This window comes from Palaemon carinicauda, chromosome 18 (assembly GCF_036898095.1).
Source record: "Palaemon carinicauda isolate YSFRI2023 chromosome 18, ASM3689809v2, whole genome shotgun sequence".
Classification (NCBI taxonomy): Eukaryota; Metazoa; Arthropoda; class Malacostraca; order Decapoda; family Palaemonidae; genus Palaemon; species Palaemon carinicauda.
In genome coordinates, this window is record NC_090742.1 from 7,262,274 (window position 1) to 7,285,138 (window position 22,865).

At 37.8% G+C, this 22,865-nt stretch overlaps 3 protein-coding genes across 3 annotated transcripts in view; 1 reads left to right on the forward strand and 2 right to left on the reverse strand.

The window, feature by feature from the left end:
• Positions 1-11,537, reverse strand: part of LOC137657600 (nucleoporin NDC1-like) — a 74,853-nt gene extending 63,316 nt beyond the window's left edge. The window contains exons 1-2 of the mRNA XM_068391958.1: positions 11,397-11,537; positions 7,012-7,234 (exon numbers count right to left, since the gene is read on the reverse strand). Of these exons, the coding sequence (XP_068248059.1) occupies positions 7,012-7,234; positions 11,397-11,426 (253 nt within the window). The 5' untranslated portion in view covers positions 11,427-11,537. The remainder of the gene's footprint in view (positions 1-7,011; positions 7,235-11,396) is intronic.
• The window catches only part of LOC137657601 (uncharacterized), a 315,322-nt gene that overhangs the window by 172,577 nt on the left and 119,880 nt on the right, over positions 1-22,865 (forward strand). The gene's annotated exons all lie outside the window — the stretch shown is intronic.
• Positions 12,810-22,865, reverse strand: part of LOC137657963 (transforming growth factor-beta-induced protein ig-h3-like) — a 31,325-nt gene continuing 21,269 nt past the window's right edge. Inside the window, exons 3-7 of the mRNA XM_068392687.1 lie at positions 22,603-22,832; positions 21,845-21,989; positions 18,933-19,082; positions 17,575-17,697; positions 12,810-16,298 (exon numbers count right to left, since the gene is read on the reverse strand). Of these exons, the coding sequence (XP_068248788.1) occupies positions 16,168-16,298; positions 17,575-17,697; positions 18,933-19,082; positions 21,845-21,989; positions 22,603-22,832 (779 nt within the window). The 3' untranslated portion in view covers positions 12,810-16,167. The remainder of the gene's footprint in view (positions 16,299-17,574; positions 17,698-18,932; positions 19,083-21,844; positions 21,990-22,602; positions 22,833-22,865) is intronic.

A 22,865-nucleotide genomic window follows, 5' to 3' on the forward strand; every position in this document is an offset into this window, starting at 1 on the left:
AGGGAATGACTGGGAAGGGCTAACCCAGGTTCTGGAAAGAGGAGTGTTGCTCAGACCTCCCTGAAGTTTCTTCCTATTCTTGCAAGTGCCATGCTCTGCGTTTACGGGGTGAGGCCTTGTTCTGGAAATACGCTCCAGAAGAACTAGCCAGGCTGGCCATGCTGCGAAAACCCCAATGGGAATCGTGGTCGCAATCGCCCTGGAGCTCGCGCGATAGTAATTCAAAGATTTGCGCGTAGGCGAATGTGGAAGCGCCCATGCGCGGTCACGCAGGAACGCAAACGAAGGTGAGCGAAGGAGCGCAGAAGGAGGGTGAGCGTGGTAGGAAGGGCGAGAGCTGGTGGTCGGCGAGCGATAACCCATAGACGAGCAATGGATACTGCAAGAATCAAGCCGACGTTCGCGCGAAGAAACACCGTCGGTTCGCGCGACGGAACACCGTCGGTTCGCGCGACGGAACACCGTCGGTTCGCGCGACGGAACACCGTCGGTTCGCGCGACGGAACACCGTCGGTTCGCGCGACGGAACACCGTCGGTTCGCGCGACGGAACACCGTCTGTTCGCGCGACGGAACACCGTCCGTGCGAGCGATGGAATACCGTTTTTCGCGCGCGGGTGAACATTGGAGAGCATGAGCGTAGACGTGCAGGCACGTGGGCGTGTGGGCGCGCAGGCAAGCAGTCGCGCAGGCGAGCGGTCGCGAGGGTGGGCAGATGAATGAGCGCGAGTCCGAGGCGGCGAACGCAAGCGTTAACGCGATGGCGAGGAAACGCGCTGCTGCGTGGGCGAGGAAGACCGCTGGCGATATGGATCAACAGGCGATCGGTGGTGAGCTGGTGGTCGCTAACGCGCAGGTTGGCGATGGCGCGTTGTGGCATGTCGACGCGTTGGCGAGCGATGGCGAGCAGCATGCGCAGGTGGGCGATCGCGCGATGGCGAGCAGCTTGCGCAGGTGGGCGATCGCGCGATGGCGAGCAGCATCCGCAGGTGGGCGATCGCGCGTTGGCGAGCAGCATCCGCAGGTGGGCGATCGCGCGATGGCGAGCAGCATGCGCAGGTGGGCGATCGCGCGATGGCGAGCAGCATCCGCAGGTGGGCGATCGCGCGATGGCGAGCAGCATGCGCAGGTGGGCGATCGCGCGATGGCGAGCAGCATGCGCAGGTGGGCGATCGCGCGATGGCGAGCTAGTAGCTGGCGAACCATGTTCCTTCAGAAGTGTTGGAGAACGTTGGCGTGACGGCTGTAACACACGAGGGCGATCCGGAGATCGCCGAGAGACAGGTGATCGCTGACGTGTAGAACGCTGTTGAATAGGCGATACTAAAAATGCCTGTGCGCGCTGGCGAGCAGGTGAACGCTGGCGAGCTGATGATCGCTGACGAGCAGAAGGCAACGCGTGGAAGCCTGCGCATAGAAGAAGAGTCCTTGACCCAGACCTGAACCGAAGTTCTAGATCGCGAGGGCGAACGTGGGCGCACAGGGCGCGTAACAGGAACTAACAGGAACAGCAGGGATGATCATCATGAGAGCGCTGACGAACAGGAGAGCGCTGGCGAAAGGAGAGCGCTAGCGATCAGGAAGCGCTGATGAGCAGGAGAGCGCCCGTGCGCTAACACTGAGCAGGAGCAGGAGAGAACTCAGCAGAAGGGCGCGCAGGGGAACCCTGACACGCAAGGGAAGAACCCCAGTGGGAGGCAACCCTTTGCCCCGAAGGGAACGTTGTCCGTTGGGAGACAGATGTCCATCGGAAGACCGTAGCCTGTCCGCCGGGAGACTGATGTCCGTTGGAAGACCGTTGTCCGTCGGGAAGACCATTGCCCGTCGGAAGACGAGATCAGACTGCTGTCCATCTGCACCAAGGCGGAAGATCAAGAAAAAGGAGTTGTAGGCTGCAAACGGAGATTCAAAAAGGCGCCTCTTAGCACCCTTATAGGGAGATGAGAGGCCCTTACGACGAGGCGGACGGTGGGCCTTACGGCGAGGGAGGCCAACAGCAACAGCAGCAGAAGAATCCTCCGAAGAGGAGTCTCTATGAGTGTACTCTCTCGCGAACGAAAGAGAAACACTTCGTAGAAGAGACTGGTCAGCCAGTGACCTAAAAGGAGCAATCCTCCGAAGAGGAGCTCCTGCAGTTGCCCAGCCCCTTGAGCGAAACTGCAGGTGTGATCGCTCAGCACCAAGAGCATAGTCGCACGAAAAAAAGGCAAGAGAAGAACCCCCCAAAAGGGGAAAAACTCAAGCCTGGACAGGAAAAACTTCCCTCGGAAGGAAAGTTACCCGCCCAAGGAGGCAAGCCTCCTGAGAGTTCTAAAATGAACTGGAGAGCTGTCCGTCGTCACGGGAGTACTTCCAGTAGAAGGAGACACGCCCCTGACGAAAATACAAGGGGGGAGGCAGCAACAGCCGAATCCCCAGGCCTCAACAAGACAGCTCACACCGTTGCCATATTACAGAAACGAACTAGATCGGTAACTGTAAAAAAATAAAACAAAAATCATTAGTACACATTCATTCCCCCGGGAAGGCTCCGAAGAGGAATCCCGAGGGAAAGGAAACAAGAATTACACAACAGGCACGTGCCCTCACAACCACTTACACTAACGGAAGGAGAGCTGTAACCAAAACAGAATTATAACAATTATAATTATGAAACTATGTAATTATGTAATTAAAAAATGAATGAACACTAAAGAAAGAACAAAAACCCCGAAAGGAATCGTTCTACAAGCTGAAAAAAACAACTACAATTAGATTCATAAACTAATTGAGACAAACGTACGGCGTAGCAACCCCCCCACACGGAAAGGAAGCTACAAGGGCGTAGTAACACGTAGTAAAAGGGTGAACGACCTCAAGAGAGAGAGAGAGAGAGACCGAAGTCAAACTCGATCGCCACCCATAAAATTACGCCGTGGTGGCCTAACTGCCGAGGACACCACGTAGATATCGTACACTACACACACAAATCTGAAAAGGAAACTTACTGATTTCTATACTCAAATATATATACAAACATGAAAACATGTTTACATATATATTGAGTAAAAGAAAAGTAAACGATTAAATAAGACAAAACAAACAATGGCTGCCAAGAGAGGACCAAGACAGAGACGTCTGTCACAGTCCGAGCCAAAAGTGAAAGTGAGCATTCATCTGTGTGTGAGGGGAGGGAGGGGTAGCTAGCTACCACTCCCCTACCCCCCCCCCGCTAACTAGCGCGGGGGTAATACACCCTCGTTAAATTCTAATGGCTCGCCATTTCAGCCGCGCTAAAAGGTAAACCCAATGTAAATAGCGTGGTTTGTATTTCGGTTACGGAACAAATTTTTTATAAATTATTACCCTGATATTTTCAGTGTAAATAAATGTTTGAACACACTTACCCGGTAGTTACATATAACAACCGGTAAAGATAAAAGTTATACATACTCACTCGGTAGTTATATATAACTACCGGGAAAGTTACATGTTATATGATTCAAATGAACAGATATAGGAATACTGTAACATATATAAATGTAAACAACCCTTAATTCTTAAAGGTTCCCAAAAATAGTGATTTGTTATTATTAAAATTAACAGAAATCGCAATAACGTGTATATATATATATATATATATATATATATACAGTGAACCCTCGCTACTTCGCGGTTCGACCATCGCGGATTCACCACTTCGCGGATTTTTTCCATAACCCATATATATACAGTAATATATATATATATATATATATATATATATATATATATATATATATATATATATGTATGCATGTATTTATGTATATATGTAGGTATGTATATGTGTATACATATAAATATATATATATACACACACACACACACACACACATATATATATATATATATTAAGTGTTCTGTACATTAAAGGGTAGTTTGTTAACAGAACTACGTACAAGGGAAGGTTTTAAAAGTCTGAATATACATGTTGAATAAATAGGTAAATATGGTGTCACTACTTCGCGGATTTTCACCTATCGCGGCCGCGACTGGAACCTATCTACCGCGATAAACGAGGGTTCACTGTATATATATATATATATATATATATATATATATATATATATATATATATATATATATGTAAACAATCCTTAAATCTTAAGGGTTTCCAAAAATATTGGATTGCTACACTTTACAATCGGAACACATATGTGAATATACGAATAATACTAGAATCCCAACATCGAAAGAAAATAAACAACGATATCAAGAATTGTTGGGACTGCATCGTATTTACATGAGAACTACGCAGCGAAAATTAACAATACGCTAGTTCTATTTAATCTTTGAAAATAGTATCGATGATTTATAGAACGAATACTAAAAACACAAAAATCTCTTAAAAATTAATATAATCTTTTTATATTAAAAGTTAAATACTTATTGTAAGTTAGATTTCCTTTTCATTCTTTACAAGAAAAAGCAAAGAAAAGAATTATGCAACATAATACGTAGTACTATGTTGCTTACGTCACACTATTGTGACGTCATAGAGATGGTGGAACGATCTCCACCATCATGTTAAAGAGTAGCTTCGTAAGTTTTACAGTAGGGGGAAAAAACTCCCATTCCTACTGCTGTAAGATACAAACGTAGTTAAAGCACTAACACTCAGTAAAAATAAAATCCAACCAGCAAAGGCTAAAAATAAATTGTACATCACCAAGATAACTGTAATATACAGGTTATAGCGAGTGAAAAATTCAACATCTTGCCGCTAGCACGGCAGGGAATATATGAGGGTTCCTGGAATGGTTCCTAGGTACCTCGCTAGGGTGCAGGGGTGGTACACCTGTCTATCCAATCGGCGATTGGCGCGAGATTCGAATTTTCTGCTGTGACGTCAGGGACGTAAGCTATATATATATAACTACTGGGTAAGTCTTATGTTTAAAATGGAAGGTTCTTTTCTTCTCTGAACATTTGTTATCCTTCCTAACCAATTACAGGAGCAAGAAAGGGGACACCAACAACCTCATAACAGTTAATCATAGGAATGTAGTAGCTGTTAGGGCCTCAACCAGTACTGACTTCAAAGGACCCAAAAAACCTACATCCCTATAAAAAGGGAGATAACATCACCAGTATCAAACCACATAAATCAAGAGAGAAATGTTTGGTAAAACATCAACCCATCCTCCCCCCTGCCAAGAAAATCGAGGAGTAGCTTCTTGGCAGATGCAGTTTACAAGAAAGGTGCTCCATTGTGTAAATCACCCGCCATAGACATCCGACCAGCGTGAAACAGTACTTCATGCGCCATAATTTGCACAAAATACATAGCTCTCTAAAGATAGCAACCAAAATTTCGTGTTACCATACATCTGGTAGCTCCTAAGCTTGAAAATACATTGCTCTCTAAAGATAACAAATGAAATTTCAAGTGTTACCATTCATCTGGTAGCTCCTAAGCTTGAAAATACACTGCTCTCTACATATATCAACCGAAATTTCAAGTGTTACCATATATCTGGCAGCTCCTTAGCTAGAAAATACACTGCTCTCTAGATATAGCAACTAACAATTCAAGTGTTACCATATATCTGGCAGCTCCTAAGCTTGATTTACACTGCTCTAGAGATAGCATCTTTATTAAGAGATTCAGCAACCAAAGATCTACATTGAAGAGATGGAATTGATAGAGAGAGCAGCATCAGCTGCATGTGCAACGAGATGTGAGGTCTGAAGAATCCTATGGGACATTTTACGACTATTTTCTTCTTCTGAGAAGAATCGCCAGAATTTGAAGGGGGAAGAGTAAGAAGAGGAGAATAGCTTCACATGCCTGCACAGTATAATATTCGTATAATCAAAATGCCTAGGAGATGGTGTTCGGTCCGGAAGGACAGGTCACCTGATACCTGTGCAAACAGCAAATATAAGTTGCACCTGTCTCACCTTGCTGACAGACCTCGAAGGTATAGGTCAGTAAGGAAACTCAATAGTGGCTTGATGGTTAACAGCTGTAGCTGTTACTCTAAGCTTAAGATCACTCGGCTAGCCCAAAAATACAGGTACAAGTGTGAGCTTTGTCAGCTACACTCCTTAACGGAAAGAGAAGTACTGTAACATAAACAATACCCTTATCTACCTACCGTAAGGAGTTGGAGATCCTTCCTGTTAAGACTGCTCACTTGCATTAGACAGTGCACCAAAGTAAGAAAGAATCCTCCACATTGCAATAGGAATGAAGAAGATGGATGCAACGCACCTACCATTCCCTGTCCTACAGTGCTTATGTTGGTCCATGTAGGGGCTCTAACCTGCTCCTTGCACAACAGCAATAACTGTAACACCAGTTCATGCTTGCTTGACTGACTCCAAAAGTACTAGTTAGCTTTGCTTCAGCCTAAGGGCAGGTAATACTAAGTGTGCTCTGTGTGGTGCATTGCAGAGAATCTTGGCAACATTCTTTTCTCAGCAAAATGCATTGCCTTTTGCATCTTATTTTATTGACATTCTTATGAACTTGCCTACTGAGCTCCCTAACTACATTAACGTAACTTTGCTCTAATTTCCACCTACCATTCAAGAGTAAGTGTTTCAGGGCATTCCAATGAGTGTTTAGTTATTCTAAATAACAGTACTTTATAATACCTACTACAGTACTAATTATAAGGACTAGTTCCTATTTCATAGATTTTTTACCATGTGTTTCTTAACAAGAAAAAACTAAACTAAAATAATGAAAAGTAATTATGTGCTTGACCTAAAGGAACTTGGCAAATTAAAAAAGAATTAATCCTCAAAGAGAGTGTACATTCAAGTAACAAACTATAAATATGCAGTGAATGTAAGTTATCAAAGCAATTAAATGAATAAAAATACCCAAAGACATTGTGATTTTTAAAGTCTTAACATAATTATCAAAGTAATTGAATGAATAAAAATATCCAAAGATGCTATAATTTTTAAAGTCTTAACATATAAACTACAGCAACATAACTTAATGAGTAATTAAGTAGAAAAACTTCTGATAAAATACCTGTAAAAGACTTATTGTAAACATGTGACAGCACAACAAAGCACACAAAAGGTACTGCTAGACGAGTAGGGAATAGCCACATCGCTAAAACATTGTAGAGAATTGAAAACGGATTTAATATTCCCTGTGATATTGTGTGAAAGGTGATGCACCAAGACATTGGCCCAATCAATTGAAACAGTAGACAGCATGTCAAAACTCGTATACTACGCCAGCGCAGCACCTGAAATTAAAGAAAATGGTCAGGCAAATTACAGAATGAAAATATTGTAGAGGAGCTAAGAACTACATTATATCACAATAACCACTCCATATTCTACCTCATTAAAAATTACAATATCCACTATGATACAATTGGCCCAAACTTTAAATACAGTATACTGGCCGTAGTTAAAATAATCTTATGTGACAAGACTACATGAATACATTTACATACAGTACTTCGATGTAATTAAAACTATCATAACTATCATTTTGTGACTTACAAACCAGTGTTGACCATAAGCTTCTACAAAGAATTATTGATAGATGAATGGTTTCAAGGTTTAAGAGGTGTAATGAGCAGCAGAGGCATGGTACAAGTCATTCCTCAAACACCAAAACATCACTTCTCTTGGTATTCTATCGTAAGCCTTCTCTAGATCTACAAACGCACAGATGAGCTTCTGATCTCTTTTTCTTGTAGCTGCCTTACTATAAAGATGACATCCACAGTCCCTCTCCCCCCTCAAGAATCCATACTGTTGTTTCCAAATCTTTACAATCTCTCACTTAGTACGCTCTCAAAAACTTTCAAGCCATGCTGTTAATTTATTTCCCCTCTAGTTACCACATTCCATATCACCTTTCTGCTTAAATATAGATACCTTAGACTATCCTCCCAGTCTTTAGGCATTATTTTCCTTTTCCCATATTGCTTTTCATAAATCCAGTATTTATTTTTACTCCTCTGGAGCTAGTTAGTTTCCTTACCATTTCAATTTGAAACTCTGAGGGACCTGGTGCTTTACCATTTTTTATTTTACTCAGTGCCAACATCACTCTGGCCCTTTCAACCTCTGTTTCTCTCCCAGCTCCTCATTCTCATTTTGAACGTTAAACAGTTGTTCCAAATATGCTCTTCATTTAATCTTAATGACTTCATCCTTATTCAATATATTTCCATCTCTATTCCTGATGATTGCCAGTTGCCACAAATCCTGTCTTTCCCTTTTCTTCAAGTTTGAAATTTTAGAGATATCCTTTTCTCCTTCCATTGTTCCTAGCCTTTCATTCAACTGCTCTACCGCTCTTCCAATAGCTACACCTACTTTCCTCCTAGAATCTTTTTCCTCTTCTCTGTATCGTTCCTATGCTCCCTGCGCATGCCTTACTTTCCATCCCTTTTATACCTTCAATTATCTTTTAACTGACTCTCGTACCTCTGTCCCACCACCTCTTTTCTCCTTTCGATGCACCATACCCGCTGGTTCTTACCAGTAATTCCTCTGTTACCACTACACATATTTGTTTCATACCAACCCCAATATTTCTCACTCTGTTACCCTGTCCAATCTCTAATTTCAACCTTTCCAGTCATTTCTATCTCATAATACTCCTAAATTGCTCACTTTTTTCTCTTTTAAGATCTCAAACCTTGACTCTAGATCTCCTCTTTCTCTACTTGGGTTTACTACCTCTCATTTTCAAATCCATCCCTACCCTGTCATATAATGTCCTAGACGAAACATATACATGTATGATCAGCATCCAAACTAAGACCAGGAAGGACCAGGCAGTGGTTAATGACCTAGTAGGTAAACCAACGAGCATCTCCTACCTTCCCATCCTTAGCGCACATGGATATTAAGACCATGATTGCAACTGAAGTTTACTGAGCCATGAGGCATCCTTCCACTTAGAATGCACAGACAGTGGGTCTGACAATTTTCTCAGGATACCACAACCCAAATTGTTAATTGCAAATGCTGACAATTAGATGAAAATAAACTTCAGGGCAGTTGATGATAATTTGGCAATTTTCAACTAAGTATACTGTAATAATAATTGGTAAACTTAAGAGAATACTGCACAGCATCTATACTACTAAAATGTTCCTTTCTTTGTTGATTGTACTTTATTTTGCTTAACAAGACTCCTTTCTTTCAAACCCTCACCGCCAACCCTTCCACCCTCTGACCCCCTTTTGAAAGTGAAGTCATGCATGAAGTATAGTAACTTGGTGCTTACAGCACAAAACCTCTACCAGTAATAGTCCAGTGATGCAGAAAAATCCACAAAATTTTAAGCAATGCAGCAAGCTATGGTCGTGAAAAAACCACAGAACTAGGTGATAAATAAGATCATTAAAACAATACCAAAATACTCACCCATAACCCTAACAAACATAGCGGAACATGCTCCGCTTGCCTGAGCACAGGAACAATGAGTTAATGTTAAATCGTAAGTGAAACGAGCTATGGCATAGCAAAGACCAATAAAAAATTAGAAGCTTCAGTGCTCATTTAGTGTACCAACATATATATAGACTCATTTAAGGAAGGAGATTTTCTTAGTAAGATGAACACAAATACAAACAACTCTATAGAAAATGTCATTGATAAAAAAATTCACATTTTAAGGTGTTTAGAACATTACTGATGGTGAAACCTAACACAAACACAAAGCTTTTCAGTTATGGTAGACTCACCATAACTCAAACCCTACGGATCTCCGTTAGAAATAATTATCAATATCGTTTGAATCACTACCAAATATGCTAGGTAAATCTTATCTCCAAACCATTTATTGTACTATTATACAATTTTACCCATAATTCTTTACTAATGCGACTGGTTTCCAAGTGGCTAATCTATGATTTTTTCACAGTCACATAACATTTTGGGGGTCAATCACCTAACTTCACTTCTAGAGATGCTAGCTCCAACAATTAAGAAACAATTTTTCCTCGCAATTCAGTTAAGTGATGTCGTTATTGGGGTCATACCAAATGTAAGGCCTTTTCTTTCTTGGGGAAAAAAAAGGCTTTACTAGTGTGGTTATCCGTTTTGAGCGGCTTTGATGTGGTAGTTATTTGAAAGTCATACTTTTCAAGTTATAAGGAGTGAAAAGTCCACGTTTCAGAAAGGAAGCCAAAAAGGATATGGTATATGTTAGGGTAAGGGCATGGCATCCTAGAAGGGGCATAACACTGCCCAGAAACCAAAGACAGAGTCTTAATTTAGGTTCGGCAAGAACCTTGTCTGGTTATATTTGTTTACTTCATTTGAAATATAGTTTTTAGTTGGCATATCAGGTAGTTTGTGGATTAGATTAGGTTAGGCGAGCATAATACGAAGTTTAATTGTTTTCCTCATTTAAAATATAATTTTTAGTTCTTTAGTTGGCATATCGGGTAGTTTGAAGCTTCGGTTAGGTTAAACGAGAACCTTATACGAAGATATATTTGTTTTTCTCATTTGAAATAATGATTTTTAGTTTGCATATCAGGTAGTGTGTAGGTTAGGTTAGGCGAGAATCTTATGCCAAATCTATTTTTACCACTTGAAATATGCTTTTAAAGTTGTAACATCGGATATGAACACAATTGAGACAACGAACGGAGCCTTCGTAGGCTATATCAGCGGCCAGTTCCTCCAGCAAGCATAAAATATCAGCACCAACTAAACTAAACTTCCCCCCCTAACCTAACCTACAAGCCGTGTCCTTAACTACTTACCTTCACCATACATACAGGTGACCGCTATCATACATACCCCCAAACAAATTTCTATCCACCTAAATACAGGCTCACTCGGCTAACACGAGAGCAGAAGAAATTGCGATTGAAGCGAGCCACGGCAGAGCAAAGACCAGTAAGTGAATACTTAGTCTGTTGACCTACATTCTCATAGATACACTTATTAATGGAGGTGGCGGATATGAATAGAAGGGATTCTCCTTTCCTATGCGATCAGAAGGCAGTACCATATCTTGTGATTAAAATGTCTCTATAACTTTAAAAAAATAGTTTTCCAATAAATATCGTCAAAATAAACTTCAAGTTAATTCAAAATACACCATGAACACCTCGTATTTTCTTCCTTATGGTCACTGTACCAATACATAAAAACTGTAGGTATATATTGTTTATACCCAATGTTCTTACTAATCATACATCAATACAACAAGAACACCCATTTGCTTACTTGGGGTTATTGTATTAGTGCATAATTATACCCAGTGTTCTTATTCATCATACATCAAAATATCATTGAATGGCGAATATAGTCATAAAATCATCATAACATTACCATATCCAAGTTACGAGTCTAGGATAACGTAGGCAACTGTAATCCTCACTCAAAACATAAATTAAAACTATACAAGCAAGTCAATACTCTTACTTCTTTGGTGAATAGCTCCTCCATTGCCATTTTGTACCAAAATATGAGTAACTGGTCTTTAGAATATACTTTTAAATGATGTGCACTTTAAATTTCTCGTCTATGGCGGCAGCGGTGATCTTCAGCACATGAATAAACGACTTTCTTGATCTGGCAAAATCAAAACAACGTTTTCAAACTATACCTTGCAAGAACTAGTACATTTGGTTGCGTTCATTGAGAAAATGATTATTTTATTTCTTTTCAGTTCAATTTAAACTTTATTTCATACCAAAATTGTTCATAAAAAAAAAAGACATAGAAAATAGAGTTGGACATCCACAGCTATGTTATAAATAGTACCTTTGATATAATGTTTGAGAATTAAATTTCCTAGTTGTAAAAATAATTATGGTGAAATTCATTAATTTGGGTACATTCTATATTATTTTAAACTATACATATTATATCTATTGTTACAATAGATTTTTCATTCTTGTAAAACGTCTGCTTCCTCGAAAGCTTTATTATAATTATTGAGAATCATAGTGCAATTTCATACATCACGGCTATTTGCTTGTATCATTCATTGTTTGTAGGCTTCTTGAGCCAATTTCAGAAAGATAGATTATAAATATTCCAGTTCATGCTCATGTTTCATAATTTCCTTATATCAGAACTATGAAGTTTAGTTAATGGCATTAAGATATACCGTATCCCTAATGTTTCAGGTTTATGTGACATGTTCATGGTTATTTTGTATGTGAAACGACAATATTCACCTTCTGGATTTCTACGATTAGATATCTAGATCACTTAACATGTAGGGCAGACATTATTTGGACCATCTTTTCTAGACACTTCATTTTGAAGGGGGGAGCTTTGTGACTCATTTAATTGAAAGGCCTGGCTAGTCTCATACGCCTGGAGCCAGAAGGATGCCGAAAATCCCAAAATTAAGTATCCCGGATCTTAGCTCAGTGTCTTTCCATGAAATGAAACAATTCTTTTGGTAAAGATGACTAAACTTCATACCCTCTTACTTTAATTTACTTTATAAGCTGCTTTTCTGGTCCTATACTGCAGGGGAGCCCTACTCTCTATAGGACCTGTTTTAATTCATTTTATCGTATCCATTCTGGGCATTTAGTATTTCATACCGCATATTGCTCGTTTATTGTCAAATCCACACTATCGAATTACTATATGATATCTATGCTCTCTCTCTCTCTCTCTCTCTCTCTCTCTCTCTCTCTCTCTCTCTCTCTCTCTCTCTCTCTCTATATATATATATATATATATATATATATATATATATATATATAGTTATAAATTGATTATATTTTCGTTATCGTTTATCAGAGAAATATTTGTTTTTATTTTACCATTCTCGATTTAACGAACATAGAGTTGGTCTCGAAAATACATTTCAAGTTTATTCAAACTAACCAAACCTGGATTTTGAAGACATTATATCTGTGTAAATTAAAGTCATTTATCGTATTGTTTTCTTTATTAAAATACAAGATTGTAGGTACAAAATAATATATAAAATAGAAGGTATTACAGTATTGGTAAATATGCTAATCATGTTTTTGACATAAACATGCAAAACATTAATTGGCCTTTTTGAAAAGATGATTCAAATATTTTCATGAAAAATGTGATCCTTGCTTCTGTTTTGGAATTAAGGAATCGTTGGGAATGTATATTACAAAAGAGGGTACTTTCCTGTAATTGTCCCACCATTAATTTACGATATAACCCCAATACTATTTTTTGGGTTAGGTTAGGTTGGTTTTTATCCACCTACAGAATAATCTAACCTAACCCAACCTAACCTAAGCTACAAAATAGTATTGGGGTTATATCGGAAATTATGGGTGGGTCAATAACAAGAATTATTGACCCACTATTAATTTCTGATATAACCCCAATACTATTTTTTAGGTTAGGTTGGGTTGAATTTTATCCACCTACAGATTAACCTAACCTAACCCAACCTAACCTAAAAACTAGTAGGCCTATTGGGGTTATATCAGAAATTAATGGTGGGGCAATAACAGGAAAGTACCCAAAAGAGAAAGGGGAGCGAATTGTAACTTTAAGAGACAAAACAAAGGCAAAGACAGGAAAATATCAATCTGCTGCCAGGCTGGATATACTGGAGAAACGCGTGGTAGAAGAAGAAACCTGCCCGCAGGACCCTCTCACATTTGTACTTCCAAGAGGAGACTTATAGAAAGAAAACATATTTTATTTACATTATTAAAACTATTCGTGCCGTTTTCGATAAAAAAATAACCCGCAGTTTTTTTTTTATATAATAATTCCTGGTGTTACCTTTTGAGTTTTCGAAAAAAAATAACCCACAGTTTTTTTTTATATGATAATTTCTTGTGTTACATTTCGATAATGTTGCATACCATGCTATTTATTTTTCTTTATAATTTTTAACTTAATTAATGTCACGTGGAGATTATTTGGAAGAAAGCCAAAACAAAAAGAAAATGCTTTACATATCAAATAAGAAAAATTATTCACGAACAATATTATTCGTTTTTTAAATGCAAACTTGAGTAAATCACCAGTGGTTAATTAGTAGACCCAGAAATTGGAGACGATTAACTAACAAGTTTTATATTGCAATGCAATCAAGAAGAGATGTCTCTTTAGAGTAAAATTGGAAAAAATGCAACTGTTTGCAAGTGTCTTAGGAGTAAGAGGCTTCCATCTATGCGTTTGGGTGATGCTAAACAGCTCAAAGCTATTTTGGTTTATGGGGGTCAAAGGCTGTTGTTGTTGTAAATTGACTGTCCGGAAGGCTCTTTAGGACAATGGCTGACCAGATATGCATCGTTCTTTGGGCACTGAATATCTTTGGAAGCCGTTTAATTCGACTATACCTTGAAAGAGAGTTAGCTCTTGGAAATATATTAGAAACTCTTGCCCACACACAATGATTCTTAAATAATAGTTTGAGGTAATTGAGAAATAAGTTAATTATAAGGCATCAGTAGATTTTTATGCCATCCTGCTTTCTAGATATCAACTAAATGAGATGCTAAATAGACAGTTTTTGTTAAGAATAAGTTCAGACAGGATTATAAATGAAACTATAAGAGAGATTACTCAAGTGCCATTTGTGGATGAAATCATGATGAAGGGTAGATGGAGATGGTTTGGGCATGCTCTTTGCTCTCCTCAAGAGAGATTGGTTCACCAGACGTTCAGCTGGGCTCCACAAGGCACTAGAGGAGTTGGAAAACCCAGGCCTACTTGACTGAGGACATGAAGCGCGAAGTAGGAGATGATGAATGGGGAAGTATTAAATCTAAAGATCAAGATAGATACAACTGGCGAAATCTAACCGAGTCCCTTTGCGTCAATAGGCGTAGGAGATGATAATGATGATAAGTTCATCACCAAATGGATGCTACGAAGATGGAGAATTAATGTTTTACTTTGAGGGGTTTAGGTTTCTTACTGATTTCTGTATGTTAAACAAGAAAAAAATTTTTCCTTGCTTAACAATGAAGCAAAGCAATTATAAAACAAATAAAATGATGAAACTATTAAGTACATTGGAAGATATTCTGATACCATTTACAAACTTCTTCTACAGTTACCTCAATACTTAGAATCCAATGAAATATAAACCCACAACACACAAGAACATTTGCAGATTTACAAAGAAGTCACAAACAACACCACTGACTTTGTTTGCTAAATCCATTAGTAAATGTTACCAAATCATCCAAAAGTACAATGGGATTCCTTAGCAAAGAAAGATGCAATCTTTGTCTAACCCAAGGCCCATAACGGAGGCTCTCACTAGATTCTTTGTAATGGATAGTCTAGAACGTGTAGTGAACTTGTAGTAAAGAAAAAATGTTAAACAGTGATTCAGAAGGTTCTGATAGGTATGTACTTTATACAAGTAATTTATATTCATCTTCTGTTTATGTACACTACTGTATATTTAACAAAAAGAAAAAAAATAGCTACAATAACAGCGAATATGGGAACCTCACTTCTTCTCTAAAGTGGCAAAGGGAGATCATCTCAATGATGCTCAAGATAGTATTCTTTAGACCTTCCTCGAGATAGTAGACACCAAAGTCTATAGAATACATTCTATAGACTTTGGTAGACACTACAAGAACAGCGAATACGGGGACCTCACTTCTTCTCTCAAGTGGCAAAAGGAGATCAGCTCACTGATGCTCAAGATAGTATTCTTTAGGCCTTGCTTAAGATAGTAGACACCAAGGTCTATAGAATACATTCTATAGACACTGGTAGACACACCAAGACTCTAGTCTGCTGAACGGCTCGATAGTAGACACCAAAGTCTATAGAATACATTCTATACACCTTGGTAGACACTACAAGATCTGCCGAACGGCTCGGAAAGGCACATAGACAACAATTTACCAGAGATACTTCACTAATTCAGTAAACAAACTCTTTGGCATAAACTATCTGGAACTCGACTGGGTTCGTATTTCAATCCACCACCGACGACCGTTTCACCCGGTAACAGCACAACACGACGAATCAATATATACAGGACATGAACACGGCAGCCATTTTGATTCCTGTGCAGTTGAAGTCGCAAACCATTTGGTTCTCATCAGTGAAGTCATTCGTGGGGCGCCGAAGAATTCCAGTACTATTTCCCGAAACAATTTTGAGGTAACTGAGTTTCATTACGCCGTCATTATTCTTAAATCTTCTTATTCCTTAATCATATAGTTTCTGATTTAGAGCTCATGTCATAGGCTAGTGATTAAAAGTGTCCACATATAGGCTCTTCTTTCTCTGGCCTCAAGACGGTGTCAATAACGTGGATGACGCCGTTTTTGGCAATGATGTCGTGTTTCAGAACCTTTGCTGCTATCCCAACGCCTGCGAGTCTTCCTGCAATAAAAATGGGGTTTATTTCATATATTCAAGGATTTACATACAGCTTAGTTGATAAAAATAAATCAATACGAATATTTAGATAAGCACAGCCCTTGTTTGATAAAAATCTGAAAGACTAAATGCATTATCTTATCCATGTTAAAATAGTCAAGTATGTAGAAATCATGACAGCTGACACGTGATGAGCATTAGATAGCCACGAGAGAAAAAGGGAAAACACTCGATTTAGTTAGTACTTTCCTCCTAATGATTGTGAGTCTAATGATGTCACCAATTAGACGAAATGACCAAGTCCAATCAAGTCTTTTAACTTTTCCTTTCGTGGCTATAATCCAAAGTATTTAAGTATCTGATGGACATTGTTAACCAAGATATTAGGTTGGGATTACTGAACTGCTACAAATTTCTCAGATGACATACCATACAACTTATAAATACAGTTTTAACTCAGTGCAAATACTTTATTGAAATTAAGAATCACTATTAGATTAACGATGTCTTGGGCCATTACAATACACATGTATTAACGTTGCTTAGATGAACGCACTGGGTCTCATGTCCAACCAATGACTAGTTTACAGGGAGCTGACTTGACTTGCATATCCAAGTGCTGTGCCTCATGGCCAACCAGCGATTACTTTACTGGGAGCCGACTTGACTCGCATATCCAAGGGTGGGGTCCCATGGCCTACCAGCAACTACTTTACAGGGAGCTGAATGGACTCGCATATCCAAGCGCTGGGCCTCATAGCCAACTCAGTAACTACTTTACAGGGAGCTGAATGGACTCGCATATCCAAGCGTAGGGCCTCATAGCCAACTCTGCAACTACTTTACAGGGAGCTGAATGGACTCGCATATCCAAGCGTAGGGCCTCATAGCCAACTCTGCAACTACTTTACAGGGAGCTGAATGGACTCGCATATCCAAGCGTAGGGCCTCATAGCCAACTCTGCAACTACTTTACAGGGAGCTGAATGGACTCGCATATCCAAGGGTGGGGCCTCATGGCCAAGCAGCAACTACTTTACAGGAAGCTGAAGTGACTGGCATATCCAAGCGCTGGGTCTCAAAGCCAACTCAGCAACTACTTTACAAGGAGCTGAATGGACTCGCATATCCAAGCGCAGGGCCTCATAGCCAACTCTGCAACTACTTTACAGGGAGCTGAATGGACTCGCATATCCAAGCGTGGGGTCTCATGACCAACCAGCAACTAATTTATAGTCACAGTAAGTCATTAGATTCAAAGGGTATTCATTCAACTTACTTGTGTATCCATCGGAGGTAAGTCTGACTTGCAGCTCTTGCTCAGCCATTGTAGGCAACCACATGCCGTCTCTGAGGCCTTCGCTGAAGTATGCTCCGGGAAGAATGTGATACATCAACACGTCTGGAATGAGAGGGTGGATTAACTAAAGGTTAAACTAGAAATGGAAAATTTAGCTCAGGACAATATATTTTTCTGATTAACTAAAGGGAAAACTGGAAATAGAAAATTTAGCTCAGGACAATATATTTTTCTAAATAACTAAAGGAAAAACTGGAAATGAAAAATTTAGCTAAGGACAATATATTTTCCTGATTAACTAAAGGAAAAAACTGGAAATGGAAAATCTAGCTCAGGACAATATATTTTTCTGAAAAAACGAGAAAAAATTGGAAATGGTAAATTTAGCTCAAGACAATATATTTTTCTGATTAACTAAAGGAAAAATTGGAAATGGAAACCTAGCTCAGGAAAAAAATATTTTTCTGATTAACTAAAGAAAAAACTGGGAATGGAAAATTTAGATCAGGACAAAATATTATTTCTGATTAACTAAAGGGAACACTGGATAGGAAAAATTTAGCTCAGGACAAAATATTTTTTCTAATTAATTAAAGGGAACAATGAATAGGAAAAATTTAGTTGAGGACAAAATATTTTCCTGATTAACTAAAGGGAAAATTGGATAGGAAAAATTTAGACCAGGACAAAATATTTTTCTGATTAACTAAAGGGAAAACAGGATAGGAAAAATTTAGACAAGGACAAAATATTTTTCTGATTAACTAAAGGGAACACTGGATAGGAAAAATTTACCTCAGGACAAAATATTTTTCTATGTGGTTTTGACACAAATTGATGACGATGTAGATTTATTCTAATTCAAAGAGAGATTAAGGACACAATTCGAGCAGTTGAATATATTCCAGGGAAAATTTACAAACAAGGCAAATGAAAATTGAAAAATCTGGGAAAATGAAATAGTATCTGTATAAAAGTTTGATTAGATAAAGAACTTACTAGAACTACAGTGATATATAGAAACTATGGGAAAATTAACAATATACATTTTCGTATGGACTCATTTAGGAGGTGTATCCAATAGAGAGAAAATTGATTAAGAAAATATGGGAAAATTAACAAAATTTTTATAGGAATATATAAACTGAAATTACAATTGGTTAACCATTAAGATAATAAGAACATGAACAAGACACGTTTAGATATCGAAGTAATAAAGTAGAAACTATGTTAACTGGGATTGTAGCTTAGCTAATAATGATAATAATAATAATAATAATAATAATAATAATAATAATAATAATAATGATGATGATGATGATAAACATATTCTTTACTTTGCAACATGGTGATGTTTTGAATGAAGCTCGACACAGTTGCATTATCAATGGCAGCAAAGGCTTCTGTCGTCGGTAGGAAGACGGTGTAGGGACCTTCTCTGTCCAAGACAGGGGTTAGACCGGCCCCTGTCACAGCAACGTTGGCTCCTGTAAGGATATTTAAGAATGATTGTTACTAAACAGAATTTGAATGCTAAAAACGATGAACATTTTTGAACTTTAAAAGTTCAAACTTGTAGCGAATGTTTTTATATTGAATAAGATGATAGGACTATCTTTTTATAGTTAATTTATGTTATTAAAAAGAATTTAAATGCTAAAAACGATGAACAATTTTGGAATTTCAAAAGTTCAAACTTGTTGCGAATGTTTTCATGTTGAACCGGCTTTATGTTATCAAACAGAATTTAAATTCTAAAAACGATGAACATTTTGGAACTTCAAAGTTCAAACTTGCAGCGAATGTTTTTATGTTGAACAGGCTTTATATTATCAAACAGAATTTAAATACTAAAAACGATGAAAATTTTGGAACTTCAAAAGTTTAAACTTGTAGCGAATGTCTTTATGTTGAACAGGCTGATATAAGTCTCCTTTTATGGTTAATTTATGTTATTAAACAGAATTTAAATACTAAAAGCGATGAAAATTTTGGAACTTCAAAAGTTCATACTTGTAGCGAATGTCTTTATGTTGAACAGGCTGATATAAGTCTCCTTTTATGGTTAATTTATGTTATTAAACAGAATTTAAATACTAAAAGCGATGAAAATTTTGGAACTTCAAAAGTTCATACTTGTAGCGAATGTTTTTATGTTGAACGGGCTGATATAAGTATCTTTTTATTGTTAATTTATGTGAAAGGTCTATTTTAATGTTGTTACTGTACTTGAAATATGTTATTGTAATTGTTCATTAGTTCCCCTGTAGCTTATCTATTTCCTTATTTCCCTTCCTCACTAGGGTATTTTTTCATGTTGGACCCCTTGGTTTATAGCATGCTGCTTTTCCAACTAAGGTTGTAGCTTAGCTACTACTACTACTACTACTACTACTACTACTACTACTACTACTACTACTACTACTACTACTACTACTAATAATAATAATTTCTCGGTATTTTTTTTCTTTTTTTTTGCCGAGGTAAATCAAATCTCTAAAGGATATTCAAAGCAGACATGTTGAATGTTGTCAAAGCACGTGACAGAAAAACCGAATTAATGATGAAATAGAAAAAAATAATAAGAAGAATATCGTTAATTAGAACAAAATAAAAGAAAATAGATTTAGGAGCACTGTACTTGAAACTTTTGAAATACAGTGATTTAAGAAATAAAATATGACATATGGAAACTATGAAATACCTTTTCTAATATAAGAAAAAGTAAGTATTTAACAATGAGATACTTGACTTCACGAGAAGAGGATATATATATATATATATATATATATATATATATATATATATATATATATGTATATATATGCATATATATATATATATATATATATATAATATATATATATATATATATATATACATCTATATATATATATATATATATATATATATATATATATATATATATATATATATAGAGAGAGAGAGAGAGAGAGAGAGAGAGAGAGAGAGAGAGAGAGAGAGAGAGAGAGAGAGAGAGAGAGAGAGATGTGTGTGTATGCGTGTGTGCGTCTGTAAAATATAATATAATCTTAGTCCTACAAATGTTCATTATAATCTTTGCTATCATTTTCTATTGAAATTATGACCCGTTTTAGATATGTTCTATTCCTGTTCATGAATGATAGGAAGTGACTATAAATTAGATTGCAACTCGCATCTTTGAGTTTGAATTGTCAAGAGATTCTGGGAAAATTAAATCTACTTTATCTTAAAAGCGAAGGATCTAGTCCGTAGAGTTTAACAAGTGGCTTAAATAATTGTCCACATGTAAATATATATTTATTAAATGTTTTGCTAATATACTGTAATTAAATATCCTGCATTAAGGCATTATAATAACAGGATTACTACTAATTAATGAGGCAGTCGTTCCTGTTAGTGTTAAAACACGATAAATAGTAATCAATCAATTAATCAAAGTTTGATACGTTTATTTTGCCAGTGACGTGCCATAAATATCTGTAAGAAATTTACACTGTAGGAAATGAGAAATATAAACCTCTGTTAACACCAAATAAATAATGCTCAACCAATTTATCAGTGTAATTTTACTACAGGCCAATTTAGAGCTTGCTACAGGTCAGTTTAGAGCTTGCTATAAATCCGTGCTACAGGCCTATTTAGAGCTTACTACAGGCCAATTTAGAGATTGCTACAGGCCAATTTAGAGCTTACTACAGGCCAATTTAGAGATTGCTACAGGTCAATTTAGAGCTTGCTACAAGCCATTGCTACAGCCCAATTTAAGAGCTTGCTACAGGCCAATTTAGAGCTTGCTACAAACTCTTGCTAGAGCCCAATTTAAGAACTTGTTACAGGCTAATTTAGAGCTTGCTACAAACCCTTGCAGCAGGCCAATTTAGAGCTTACTACAGACCAATTTAGAGCTTGCTAAAAACACATGCTACAGGCTAATTTAAGAGCTTGCTACAGGTTAATTTAGAGCTTGCTACAACCCATTGCTACAGGCCCATTTAGAGCTTACTACAGGCCAATTTAAAGCTTGCTACAAACCATTGCTACGGGCCAATTTAGAGCTTGCTACAAGCCAACTTAGAGCTTGCTAAAGGCCAATTTAGTGTTTGTTACAGACCAAGTTAGAGCTTGCTACAGGTCAATTCAGAGCTTGCTACAACTCACTGCTACAGGCCAGTTTGAAACTTGCTACAGGCCAATTTAGAGCTTGATACAGGCCATAGGACTCATAAAAACTACTCCGTTTTACCCGTGAAAGTTTCACACGTCGTCAGATGGTCGATGATGCTGAGGTCAGCCATCGGGTACAACACCCTGTCGATGACGTGAATGACGCCGTTGGTGGCTATCATGTCGTGGCGTCTTATCCTCGCTCCGTTGACTGTTATAACAGTCTGTAAGAAAAAATAATAATCAAGTTATGTAATTATATGTTAACTATCCGGTAATTTAATGGCACCCAGTATAAGAATATTTTGCACTATATTCCCAAAAACTCATAAACAAATCTAATGAGTAAAACTACAGCTTCTAAAAAAAGAAAAAAATTACCATTTAGTCACATGCTAAAAGATGCATATTGAATATGAAGTTTATGAACAAAACAAAAATGCCCCTAAAAACATTTTGCACCATATTCCCAAAACCTCATAAACAAATCTAATAAGTAAAACTACAACTTCTATAGAAAAAAAAAAATAACTTGACAATTTAGTCACATGCTAAAAGGTGCAAATTAAATTAGAAGTTTACGAACAAAACAAAAATGGCCCGCACCATAAAAATATTTTGCACCATATTTGCAAAACCTCACAATATAAATCTAATATGTAAAACCATAATTAAAAAAAAGGAAAAAAATGGAATTTAGTCACATGCTAAAAGGTGAATATTGAATATAGTTTATGATCAAAACAAAAATGCCCCCAACCATAAAAATATATTCCACCATATTCCCAAATCCTCCCAAACACTCCTAAATAAAGAAAAACATCTAAATGTACATACCTCGTCATCATTGCCATGTTGGTAAACATTAACCCTCAACTTGCGCCCTTTAGGTGAAGCAGAGTTCAACATGATGTTATTCCGAAGGTCATCCAACTTGACCGCTCCCGGGATGACGTGGAAGAGGACCACTTCGCGTAGTTTTTCGGTGTTGTTCTGCAATTGGGCCACTGCTGATCTGGGCAACAGGGTGAAGGCTGCGTCCGTAGGGGCGAAGATCGTGAAGCCTCCTGTGAAATGAGGATGATTAATATGTATATTGA